Consider the following 13206-nt stretch of genomic DNA (forward strand, 5'->3'; position numbering starts at 1 on the left):
CTCCACGGGTTCACAGCAGCTCAGCAGCCGCCCAGCACTGCCCCACATCCTCTTCAGCTCAGAAAGAGCTGGGAATCTGGTATTTTATTCTGCCCTGTCTGGGCAGAGTAAAGCACAGGAAGGAGAGATGCACAGGGCCTGCAGTGGCTCGGGCAAGGACTCCAGGGGCTCTTTGCTCTCAGCCATCAATCTTTTGTCAAGTAAAGAAAGAGCAGACTTTTCCTGGCCTTTGGTTCTGCTGGTCTGGCAGGACTGATGTGCTGCCCCAGCAGCAGGTGACCTGGATTGGCAGACACCAGGCTTTTCCAAGACCTTTTCCCTGACAGCAGGACAGACCATGGACACCAGGAGCAGTCCTAGGGCTGGATGGCAGCAGTCCAGCACCTTTCCCTTGAAGGGCTGAGCTATGCTTGCAAAGTCTTCCCCCTACATCCATGGAATTAAAGCAACTCAGAGAATCCAAACACTGGTGAGGTGCTGCTGCTCCCACCCCACATGTGCAAGAGAACAGAGAAACACCCTCCATCCTATGCAGCCAGTAAATCACAGACCTGGGAATTGAACATCAGTATTTCCTCTCCTGGTGGTCTGGGAAAAAAATCCTTTTACAAAGGCTGCCTGTGTCTGTAGTGTTGACTGTGCAGGAGGAAACAGCTGGAACCTATTTGGCTGGTCCTGTAGCTGGAAAGGTGCTTAAATCCCACCCAGTGCCACCCCTGCCATGGCAGGGTCACCTTCCACTGTCCCAGGTGCTCCCAGCCCCAGTGTCCAGCCTGGCCTTGGGCACTGCCAGGGATCCAGGGGCAGCCACAGCTGCTCTGGGGACTCTGTGCCAGGGCTTTTCCATCCTCACAGGGAGGCATTCCTTCCCAATATCCCACCTAAATCATAATGCTCCTTGAAGCCAAACAGGGTGGTTTTTAGTCCCTTAGCTGCATTTTGACATGTGGCACATGGTTTTTGTGACACACTCCCTGGAGATATAAATATACATAAAAACTGCAGAGCTGTGAGTTTTGGCCCCTCAGCCACTTCAAACACATCCAACCACATTGTGCAATGGTTCTGTGTTTCTGCAAGGACCATTCAAACCCCGGGCTGGAAGTTTGGTTTTCTGAGGAAGTCATTTAGAAACCGGACAGGGTGGCCTAACTTCTTGAAAAAAAAAACCAAGAGATGAGGGGAAAACATCCCGTGCTGAGGATAATTGTGTTCTTGGTGACAAGAACTTCCTCCACATCTGCCCCTGGCAGGGATCACAAGAAGATCTTTAAGGTCCACCCCATCCCAAACCAGTCTGGGATTTTAGGATCTATCGAAATACAGCTTGATTCTGCTCACAAGCCTGAGCTGCCTTTGCCCCTCAATGGTTTCATCTTTGAACCCCTTAATATTTCCTCAAGAAAAAATCAGTGGGGTCATATTGGTAAAGATAACCTTGCTGGCAAGTAAAGGGAAAACAAACAAAACCCACCAGATAAAAACCAGCTGAATGGGCTGGAGAGAGGAAGAAGCCTCAGGACACAGCTCAGTGTCTCCAGCCTCTGTGCTCTGGTAGCCTCTGCCTCAGTGACTCACTGCATCAGCATTTGTAGAAAAACCCTCAAAACCCCAAATCTTCCCCACAAAAGTGACAGAGAAATCCTGAGCCTTTAAGATTGGCTGTCATCTTTTGCTCTCTGGCCTGGTGAGGTTCTCTAATGAGCCAGGTAATTGGCTTCCAACTGCACTGAATGTAGTAATAAACTGGTGCTAAGGCTGCCTCCACTGATAAAAAGTAATTATTGAGCCAGAAGGGAATGAAGCAGATGTTGCAAGGCAGAGGGAGCCATTGCAGGTGCAGCCTGTGGTTCTGCAGAGCTCCTCCAACACTCACCTGGAGGGTGTGGGGTAGCACTGAATCCAGGAGGACCCCAGACTTAGGAGAAAGGTTTCACACTGACAAAGCCAGGGCTAGATGGGATCTTGGGAAGGAATTGTTCCCTGGGAGGGTGGGCAGGCCCTGGCACAGGGTGCCCAGAGAAGCTGTGGCTGCCCCTGCATCCCTGGCAGTGCCCAAGGCCAGGCTGGACACTGGGGCTGGGAGCACCTGGGACAGTGGAAGCTGTCCCTGCTCGTGGAATGGGTGTATCTGGATGAGTTTAAGATCCCTCCAACCCATCCCATCCTGGGAGTGTCTGGAGTTAAACCTGCATTCAAACATCACTGCTTCACCACTGGCTCTGCAATGGAGACAACTCCACCCCAAAGGCACTTCTGCCATGGGAAGCACAGGGAGCATTTTCCAACACACTTGGCACCCAGGAATCCTCTCCGTGCCTCGGGCAGGAAGCTGACCTGCTCTTTCTGCTAACCTGAGGGGGTACTGGAGCAAGCAGGAGGTATTTACCTTGATGCTGAGAAAGGGGCTCCTGCAGAGGCTTTTCTGGGCCGTGTCCGGGTGGCTGCTCTTTGGAGCTGGACTTGTCATCCTGTCAGCCTGTCAGAAATAAATCATTCAGCACAATGCTCAGTTGCTGTGCCCGAATTCCCCCGTGCTTGGCAGGCTAAACCCTGTCATGCTCTGCAAACACCCCCACAGCAGGCACACGGTCTCCCAAGCAGCCCCTGAGTATTCCTGGCTTTCCTTTGCTTGGAGCACTTCAGCCTGCAAAATGTTAACCCCCAGAGGCCAGGGAGGTGAAACGCTGCTCGACGGAGCCAAGGACAACATTGGGAAACATTGCTGGGGTCGGTGTGACATCCTCATCAATGTGGTGGGGCACAGGGCACCCTCGGTCAGCTGCCAGCACACACAGCACTGGCAGAGCAGCTGACAAAGCTGATGGCTGTGCTGCCATCCAGAGGTACCTCGGCTGCCTGGAGAAACGGCAATTGGAGGGAACTGGAGCTGCTTCCAGAGGGATCTCAGTGGGCTGCAAACCCCGCGAAGGTCAGTGCAAAGTCCTGGCCCTGCCCTGTGCCCTCTGCATCCCTCGGGAGGGATTCCCCGCCTGCCCAAGGGGGGCTCAGCAAGCCCTTCCCCATCGCTCCCTGTGCTGGCTCTGATGGATTAAAGAAAGCCCTGCTTTCATTCCTGTCCATCCCATTTGCACCCACGGTGTTTTTGCATCTCCTCTGGAAGATCCCTCCACTCTCCTTTTCGGACGCCCAGCCACCACCTAAGTGCAACCACGGAAGGAGATTTCAATCCGTGGGAAGTCAGCATACCCCTCCGTGGCCGCAGATCTCCTTCACTTCTCTTTGGCTGCTCAGTCCCTCCTCCCCAGGGACCGGTGATGTCTTTGTCGGGTTTCAGTACCCAGGCTTCCTGCTCAGGAAGCTGCATTGTTTGGAGGCACGTTAAACCCATTAGGCTTTAACTTGTTGTTCAGCACATTCTAATAGATGTTCTCATCTCCGCAGTAAATGGGGTGAAAGGCTTCCCATTATTATTTTGTGTAATTCTATTTCCCCCATGATGAGAAGCAAAGGAGCGAGGACCCGCAGCCTCGAACAAATTAACAAATGCAGGGGTTGATGTAACTTCTAGCAGGAGAAGACTGCTTTAACTGTGGTGTTTGTAAACCCTTCAGCACAGGGCACGGGAGAGGTGAATTCCAGAGGGGACCTGCACGAGTTACGAGCGCCACAGCAGCCTCTGCAAAAAGCAATTGCTGCCCTCAGCCCCGTTCCAAGAGACGGTGCTACAACAAATCCAGGATGGGATCAATAAAGCGAATTTGATCGTAAATGAAAGCAGGCAGGAAAAGCTCCCCCGGCCCCTGGAGGGTTCGGCAGCGCTGGGGCAGAGGCACCTGCCTGGCTCCAGCCCCATGAATTATTGACAGCCCCTGGGTTTGTGCTGCAGCCCCTGGGAAGCTCGGGAGGGACACAGGGGGCAGAAAAAGGGTGGAACACCAAGGGCAGGAAACCCAAAGGAGCCCGAGGCTGGATTTGCTGGGATGGGAATGCTCACGGAGCTGGGAGCACTGCAGGCTCCGTGTCCTGGTTAACCGTGTTCACGTCTTCATCCCATATTAGACCTGCAAAGCCAGTGGTGTGCAGCACTGGCCCCCTGCCCATCCTTTCCTGCCAATGTGGGGAGGAGGGAGGGTGGCTGCCCCCAGGCCAAAGCTCAGCACAGATCTGAAACACCGCAGGGTGTGCAGCCAGATCAAACCGAGGATAAACCCACTGCCCTCAGATCCCACCCACCAACAGCTCTGCTTCAGGAACAAAACCAACAGAAAAGCACTTTGATCCAGCAGAAAGGACAAGGAGCACATCAAATAAAAACCAACGCAGATAAGACTTAATTGATTTAAAACAAATCAAAACCCAAGCATGACGACAGCAGCAGGTTAAGGGCAGTTTGATTCTTGTTGACTTCGACTGGATGGAGCCCAGCAGCCGTGGCAGCATCCTCTGGCATGAGCCAGGTTTTCCATTCTGGAAAAAAAGCTTGGACAGCTCCAGATGGAAAGAAAAAATTCCTGGTGCCAAACACAGCTCTCTGGGAGCTCACAGAGATGACTTCCACCTCCTGTCCCCCAGCTGCCAGGGGTGTGAGATCCCTTTGTTAGGGAGACACTTGGGTCTGCCAGCAGGAGTGACAGGGAGTGCTGTCACTGACCCTGGCACAGCCCTTGGGGACCAGCCCTGCACCCTCAGGGAGCAGAACAAGTCTGTGTGCCTGCAAGGGACCTCTCCAGGGAAACTGCTCCTCCCAAAAACCCAGGAGGGGCTTTCTGGGCTCACCAGGTGCATCTGGGAGCTGGGGAGGTGCAAGGTGGCCAGGCTTCCCCAAGGGTCACCTCTGATGGGGTCACTGCAGGGGACCCCAAAGAGCAGCAGGGACCACACAGGCACGGGTTTCACTCCAGGGAGGGAGGGGGGGATGGAGGGATGAATGGATGGATGGATGGATGATGGATGGATGATGGATGGATGGATGATGGATGGATGATGGATGGATGATGGATGATGGATGATGGATGATGGATGGATGGATGGATGATGGATGGATGGATGATGGATGATGGATGATGGATGGATGGATGATGGATGATGGATGATGGATGGATGATGGATGGATGATGGATGGATGATGGATGATGGATGGATGATGGATGGATGATGGATGGATGGATGGATGGATGGATGGATGGATGATGGATGGATGATGGATGGATGATGGATGGATGGATGATGGATGATGGATGATGGATGGATGGATGATGGATGGATGATGGATGATGGATGGATGGATGATGGATGATGGATGGATGGATGGATGGATGATGGATGGATGGATGGATGGATGATGGATGATGGATGGATGGATGATGGATGGATGGATGATGGATGGATGATGGATGGATGGATGATGGATGATGGATGGATGATGGATGATGGATGGATGGATGATGGATGGATGGATGATGGATGATGGATGGATGGATGATGGATGGATGGATGATGGATGGATGATGGATGGATGGATGATGGATGATGGATGGATGATGGATGGATGGATGGATGGATGGATGGATGGATGGATGATGGATGGATGATGGATGGATGATGGATGGATGGATGGATGGATGATGGATGGATGGATGATGGATGGATGGATGATGGATGATGGATGATGGATGATGGATGGATGATGGATGGATGATGGATGATGGATGATGGATGGATGGATGATGGATGGATGGATGGATGGATGATGGATGATGGATGATGGATGATGGATGGATGATGGATGATGGATGGATGATGGATGGATGATGGATGATGGATGATGGATGATGGATGGATGGATGATGGATGGATGGATGGATGGATGGATGGATGATGGATGGATGATGGATGGATGATGGATGATGGATGGATGATGGATGATGGATGGATGATGGATGATGGATGGATGATGGATGGATGATGGATGATGGATGGATGATGGATGGATGATGGATGATGGATGATGGATGATGGATGGATGGATGATGGATGGATGGATGGATGGATGGATGGATGGATGATGGATGGATGATGGATGGATGATGGATGATGGATGGATGATGGATGATGGATGGATGATGGATGATGGATGGATGATGGATGGATGATGGATGATGGATGATGGATGATGGATGGATGGATGATGGATGGATGGATGGATGGATGGATGGATGGATGGATGGATGATGGATGGATGATGGATGATGGATGGATGGATGATGGATGGATGGATGGATGATGGATGGATGGATGATGGATGATGGATGGATGATGGATGATGGATGATGGATGATGGATGATGGATGATGGATGATGGATGGATGATGGATGGATGATGGATGGATGGATGGATGATGGATGGATGGATGGATGATGGATGGATGGATGGATGATGGATGGATGATGGATGGATGGATGATGGATGGATGATGGATGGATGGATGATGGATGGATGATGGATGGATGGATGGATGGATGGATGGATGGATGGATGGATGTTCAGAGTGCTGCAGATCCATCAGCTGCTGTTACTCCTTCAGCTACAGGGGCAGGATTTGTCTTCAAAGCCCAGTTTTCTTCCTACTTCTGTCACTGCATCCCTGAGAAAGGCCTGGCATGGCAAAGCCTGGGTGCAGTGGGCACGGGGAGCTGAGCTCAGCCTCACACCAGCTGATGCCACTAAAACTCTGCCAGGACTGCCAGCCTCACCTGCCTGACACCTCCTGCCTGCTCCCAGGGCACAGTGACTGCAGGGAGCTGCAGGCTGGGGAATAACCCCCATCTGTTCAGGGAATCCCTGACTGCTTTGGCATGGTGGGACCTTAAAACTCACCCAGTGCCACCCCTGCCATGGCAGGGACACCTTCCACTGTCCCAGGCTGCTCCCAGCCCCAGTGTCCAGCCTGGCCTTGGACACTGCCAGGGATCCAGGGGCAGCCACAGCTGCTCTGGGCACCCTGTGCCAGGGCCTGCCCACCCTGCCAGGGAACAATTCCTGCCCAAGATCCCATCCAGCCCTGCCCTCTGCCAGTGGGAAGCCATTCCCTGTGTGCTGTCACTGCCTATGTATGAGATAATCTCACACAATGTTTTCAACACTGATTAAGATGTTCCACTTGTCCTCAGGCTGCCTTTTCTTTGACACCAGGGCAGCAGAAATGCCCCAAAACCAAACCAAACCCTGTCTGGGACCTGCACCACGGTCCTGGCTGTGACAGCAGCTCTGGGCTGGGTGCCACAGCAGCTGTCCCACTCCCGAGGCTGTGCCTCCACCCAGCACCTTCATTAACAGCTGCTCCCCTTGGCTGAGCAAGGAGAGGCACTCGCTGGGCTCAGCAGAGCATGAGTAAATAACAGCCAATGTAACACAGCAAATTAAATCCCAGCAGGGGACTCGAAATGCCAGCAAATATTCCTGAATCTGTCTTCCTGATGCTGAATAATTTTCCCTCGCTGGCAGCCAGGCTGGGATGGTGTCAGGGTGTGTATTTATGAGTGTGCCTGGGGTAAAGGGAAGCTGGCTCAGAAAATGTGGGTGCAAAGATGCTTTATAATACAACAGAAGGAAAAGACAGGGGATGCACATCATGCCCTCGCTGAAAAAAAGACAGAGGGAATAAAAAGGGATGCAGAGATGTGGCCAAAATAAAGTGAAAATGATATCAGCTCAGTGACTCTGTGTAATGAGTAATGAACCACAGATGACACGTCCCAGGAATCTTACAAGAAGTAAGAGTAGGAAAATGTTACTGGAGGTTAAAAATTAGAGAAAAAAGGAAAAGTGGTGTTGAAACACGTGACATGCAAGCACAGGCAATGAGGGAGAGGCTCCAGCCCTGCCCTGGTACCCCTCTGCCTCGGGAAGGATGAAACCCTGGTGCCCACGTGTGTGCTCAGGTCTCCCAGAGTTCCCTGCCTCTCCCTGGCACCCCCTGCCAGGGCTGGAGCCCCTCCTGGAGGGATCCTCACCTGCTCCAGCACTGCAGCATGTGGGGAAGGAGTTGGAGCTCACCTGGCAGTACCAAACCAGAGATGGGAACTCTCATATCACTCCCTGTGGAGCTGTTGGGGTCTCCTCCTCACCCTCTGCTCCTGCTGCTTCCCAGGCTCTGGTGGGGCACATCCCCTCCCTGCACCAGCAGCTCCACTGAACTGCTCCTGCCTCGTTCCTCCCCTGTCACCTGTGGGGTCGTGAGATTTACCAAACCAAGATCTCCCAGCTTTGCCAGTTTTACTCCTGCCCTTCAAGGTTTTATGCAGCATTTTGAGTAAAAACGTCCCCCCTGTCTTCTGGATTGAGCCAGGTGCTGAACATCCACCCCCTGTCCCGGGATGGCTGCTGTGGCTGTGCTGCAGAAAAGCCTTCTCTCAGTGGGGATCTTCTATTTTAGCACCTCTGTGTTTGGCAGGGAAACTCTTCCTGCTTCAAGCTGCTCCAGCCCCTGGATAGGAGTTAAAGTGCTGAATGATGAAGAGCCTGATTCCATCAGCAATCTGCCTTTCCCCAGGCTGCAGGCAGTGCTTGGCTCTATGGACAAACACCTGCCAAGGGAAGCCTGAAGGGAAGCCATCCCAAACCACAGTTTCCCCAGTCTGGGGTTTCACACACCACAAATACCTTCCTGATGTTTTTTCCCCTCTGTACTTCGCTGACAGGAGTGAAGACTGAGAACAACACAGACTTTTTGCTGAGAGCCCCTGAAAGCTGTGAGAGTTTGCAGTGCAAGGAGCAGCTGGAGGAAACAGGCAGAGCCAGAGTGGCTCCAGGGACACAGAGAGCTCCGGTAAGAAAAATGAACTTTTTGAAGGGGAAGCTGTTGCAAAACAAGGACGAAGGGCCCCTTGAACACACATCCTGAGTGGGAACCCCAGCAGTTCCCTGGAGCTGAGTCCTCCTGGAGCAAACCAGAGCTTGTTTGCTATTTATTATATCTGTAACTACTGAAAAAAGAGTCCCAACAAACCCAGATTCTCCATCTTCCCTCATGGTCTGCCCAGGACCACAGACCTTCTCCTCAGGCTGAGTATTCCATGAGGAGCAGTTACACCCCAATCCTGAACATTTATTTCCAAGGGATATTCAAGGGCAGCTCTTTACTCCCTCCACACTAACCCAGGGATTAACAATCACAGCATCCCCAAATTTTGGAGGTGGCCAGTAAAATGTGCTTCACCAGGAGCTGGGAATGATGCTGGCCACCTGCAAGCCAAAGGGATGGATGGCAGAGCAGGAGCAGGGAAATGCTGCTGCCAGGAAAGGGAACTGAGCAGAGCTTAGGAGAAGTGAGACAATTCCTTAGCCAGCAAGAGAGGAGCCGGCTGTGAACAGCAGAGGAAACACTGGGGGTGGGAGAGACCCGGTGACACTTGTGGTGATGATGGACAAGGAGCAGAGCTGGAGTGAAGCCCCAGCCCAGAGCAGCTGGTGGGGCTGGAGCTGGCACAGGAAAAGGAGAAATGCTGGTATTTTGGGCAGCAGGGGGAACTACTCAATGTCCTTCTGCCATTATTTAACATTAGTGGGCTGCACTGTTCACTCAGGGGGACCAAGAAAGTCCAGAGAGGATGGAGATTATCTTCTGAAAGTGCCCAGACCTGCAGCTGGAGCCACAGCTGTCCCCGGCCAAGCTGCCTGACAGCAGCAAGCCCTTTCCTACATCCCGGGGTGTGAGCTTGTCCTGGGGTTTGTCCAGCCATGCTCTCACCCTCAGCTTTCCCTGGATGACACCTCAGAGCCTTGTGGTGTTCCAGTCATGTGTCATGGCAGGAATTCCCCTCAGCGCCTGCTGTCCCTCCCACACTGCCTCCAGTTCCTTAGAAATCACCTTTCCCAAAGCCTGGGGGGGAATGGCAGGTGCTGAGCTGGGAAATGAAGCTCCCAAGCCACCCCTCAAAAATCCCCATCACGGCTCGAGACATTCAATATTGAATTTACCTCCAGGCAGGGCACGTGTGGCAGGTCCAGGACACAGCACGGTGCACACCAGCAGCCCCAGTGAACCACTGGGAGCAGACTGGGAGCCAGGAACCACAGAGGAGGGCGGCTGGGATCTACCTGTGACCAGACCAAGGTCCCCAGAGAGCCCTGGGCTGCTGCAGGGAAAGGAGGAGGCCAAGCAGCCCTGCAGGGTTTGGGGGTTTGGGTGAGGCATTGCAGAGCCTGGAAATGCCACCTGTGCCCAGCAGAAAACACAGGGAAACTGGAAAAGCAGGAGGGGACACGAAGAGAAAGGAGAGTGTGTTGTAAAACAAGCACATAACAATCACAAGCAGCAGGCTGGCATGTCTCTCACAGCCACCTTGGGCTCCTCAGGGAGCTTTCAGAGGGAACTGGCTGGAGCAGGAGGAGCTCTGGATGTGTCTGTGCTCCCAAGGCGGGGGGAAAACCTCGCTCAGGCTGCACAGCTCAACACTCACAGAAGGGTTGGGGTCGCAGAGACCTTAAATCCCGTCCAGTGCCATGGGCAGGAGCACTTTGCACTGTCCCAGGCTGCTCCAAGCCCTGTCCAGCCTGGCCTGGAACACTTCCAGGGATGCAGGGGCAGCCACCTTTTTTGGGACATGCAGTCCCGTTCCCACCTGAGCCAGGAGCTGCCCACCCAGGGTTATCCTTGCCAGAGGGGGTGGCATCAGAGAGAGGGCTGCAGCAGCCCCCACACGGGATGGGACAGGTGCCCTCATCCCTGCTGGGCACGGGGACAAGGGGACTGTCCCCATGGACAGGGATGGGGGCACAGCAGCTGCCCCATGTGCAGGACCCAGCAGGAACCTGCTGCTCCCAGAGCCTGCAGCCAAGGAAGAGCTCGGCAGGAGCAGGCAGAGCAGCAGCTCAGCCCTGACCCACACCTTTCCATGACTCTAGGGCTGCATGGATCATTTCTCCTCCCAAGCAGTGGCCAGGCTCTCCCTGTGGCAGCAGGCTCAGTCAGATCCACGGCTGCCTGGCATCTTCCCAAGATCTGTGCTGGAAAGACCCATTACCATCCCAGGAGAAGTGAAACCATAAGAGAAACCCACCGGGACAGCCTCAGGCGTCGGGAAAACTGGGAAAATTCCCTGCGATGGGAGAAATAAGTGGAGCTGCTTCACTGGGGGGAAAAACACCCTCAAATAAACAAGCACGAGCAGAGAGGAAGCGACAAAACACACGTGCAGAAGTTGTGGCACGGAACAGGCGTGGAACAGCCCTCGCTTTTCCCCCTTGGGGCTGCTCCTGAGCCCCAGCGGATCCGGGAGCCTTGCAAAGGCAGCCGGGGGAAAGCAGCAGGAGAAACTGCACGTTCTCCACCTTTCCCGGAGCGATCCTCAGCCTGCCCCGGCAGCAGCAGGTGCTGCCGTACTCACGGTTCCAGGGCTGTCGCGATCCTCACCGTGCTGCTGCTGGGAGCCAAAGCTTTCCGTGCCAGCAGGGCTGGGGCCATTCGCTCCTTTTCCTGCCCGGCCTGGAGGTGGGGATGGCTTTGGGGAGGTGGGGCTTCGCCTGAACTTTTAAAAGACGGAGCGCACTCAACTTTTGCAACCCCTTTCAGTAGGGTTTCTTTTAGTTTTGTGTTTGCTTTTCCCCCCCTAAAGCTGCAATCCCAGAGTGACGGAGCCGTGCGGTTTGCTGAGCCAGGGCTTTGCGAGCTGCTTACCCAGTCCCAGTGCCAGTCCAAACTGGGCTTGGCTTTGCCTCCATCCCCCGGCTCCAGTCCCCTCTCCCCTCCCTGCAAAGGTCCGGGCAGTGTCCTCGTGTTCATTTTCTTGTTCAATTTGCTTTATCTGCAGGTTTTTTTCTGTAAATTTTGAAGCTGTGGTGTAGCCCTGGGATTTGGGAAAGAGAAACTGTTTATCTAACCCCAGACTATTTATTCTCAATGTCTCCCCATACTCTCTTGCTCTGAGCACTGACACTTTTCCAGACGAGAGCTGCAGAAGTTGATAAACACGCAGCCCCATCCATCCGTGCACTCTGGCAGTGGAAGCCATTCCCTGTGTGCTGTCCCTCCATGCCTTGTCCCCAGTCCCTCTCCAGCTCTCTTGGAGCCCCTTTAGGCTCTGGAAGGGCTCTGAGATCTCCCTGGATCCTTTTCCTCTCCAGGTGAGCACCCCCAGCTCTGCCAGCAGACAGGTGCACAAACCCAGGCGAGCTTTGCCAGGGCAAATTCACACTTGGAGTCCATAAATAACCCAGGGGGAGAGGAGACTGCAGGGGGGCATGAGACAGACAGCCCCAAGAGCCTGGAGAGCGGCAGGGCAAGGGGATAGCCAGGAACGGAGAGGCAGCAAGCTCAGCTGCCACGCTCCATGGAACAAGAGCACCATCTATTGGCTCTTCCCAGTCCTCGCTGCTCTGAGCCGCACGACTCCTGGAGTTCTGCAGCTCCATCCCATGGCCAGCGGCTGCCAGAGCACCCTTGGCCCGCTGGTCCCGGGGAGACTGCTCCGTGTCCCAGCTCATCCATCCATCCATCCATCCATCCATCCATCCATCCATCCATCCATCATCCATCATCCATCATCCATCCATCATCCATCCATCCATCATCCATCCATCCATCCATCATCCATCCATCCATCATCCATCATCCATCCATCCATCATCCATCCATCCATCCATCCATCATCCATCATCCATCCATCCATCATCCATCCATCCATCCATCCATCCATCCATCCATCCATCCATCATCCATCCATCATCCATCATCCATCCATCCATCATCCATCCATCATCCATCCATCATCCATCATCCATCCATCCATCCATCATCCATCATCCATCCATCCATCATCCATCATCCATCATCCATCCATCATCCATCCATCCATCCATCATCCATCCATCATCCATCATCCATCATCCATCCATCCATCCATCATCCATCCATCATCCATCTATCCATCATCCATCCATCATCCATCATCCATCATCCATCCATCCATCCATCATCCATCCATCCATCATCCATCCATCCATCATCCATCCATCATCCATCCATCCATCCATCATCCATCCATCATCCATCCATCATCCATCATCCATCCATCCATCATCCATCCATCATCCAGCCATCCAGGCTGGACAGGGCTTGGAGCCACCTGGGATAGTGGAAGTGTCCCTGCCCATGGCAGGGAACTGTAAAAGCTCCAGCCCAGCCCCTCCTGGAATCCCAAAAGCCCATGGAGTGTTCAGAGCAGGGCAGGGTTTGTCCTGGT

The 13206-nt window shown here is 53.6% G+C and overlaps 1 protein-coding gene and 1 long non-coding RNA gene across 3 annotated transcripts in view; one reads left to right on the forward strand and one right to left on the reverse strand.

Moving 5' to 3' along the window:
• The window catches only part of SLCO2B1 (solute carrier organic anion transporter family member 2B1), a 32720-nt gene extending 21242 nt beyond the window's left edge, over positions 1–11478 (reverse strand). The window contains exons 1-2 of one of the 2 annotated variants that reach the window (XM_088158812.1): positions 11379–11478; positions 2390–2479 (exon numbers count right to left, since the gene is read on the reverse strand). In XM_088158812.1, coding sequence (XP_088014938.1) covers positions 2390–2479; positions 11379–11429 — 141 coding nt within the window. In that variant the 5' untranslated portion in view covers positions 11430–11478. Of the gene's footprint in view, positions 1–2389; positions 2480–11352 lie in introns of both variants that reach the window. The other variant, XM_088158813.1, reaches the window with a different exon arrangement.
• LOC148224662 (uncharacterized) overlaps positions 1–13206 on the forward strand; it is a 34884-nt gene that overhangs the window by 12207 nt on the left and 9471 nt on the right. The window contains exon 3 of the long non-coding RNA XR_015801167.1: positions 8665–8792. This is a non-coding gene — a long non-coding RNA (uncharacterized LOC148224662). The remainder of the gene's footprint in view (positions 1–8664; positions 8793–13206) is intronic.

This window comes from Sturnus vulgaris, chromosome 2, assembly GCF_052056855.1.
Source record: "Sturnus vulgaris isolate bStuVul1 chromosome 2, bStuVul1.hap1, whole genome shotgun sequence".
Taxonomy (NCBI): domain Eukaryota; kingdom Metazoa; phylum Chordata; class Aves; order Passeriformes; family Sturnidae; genus Sturnus; species Sturnus vulgaris.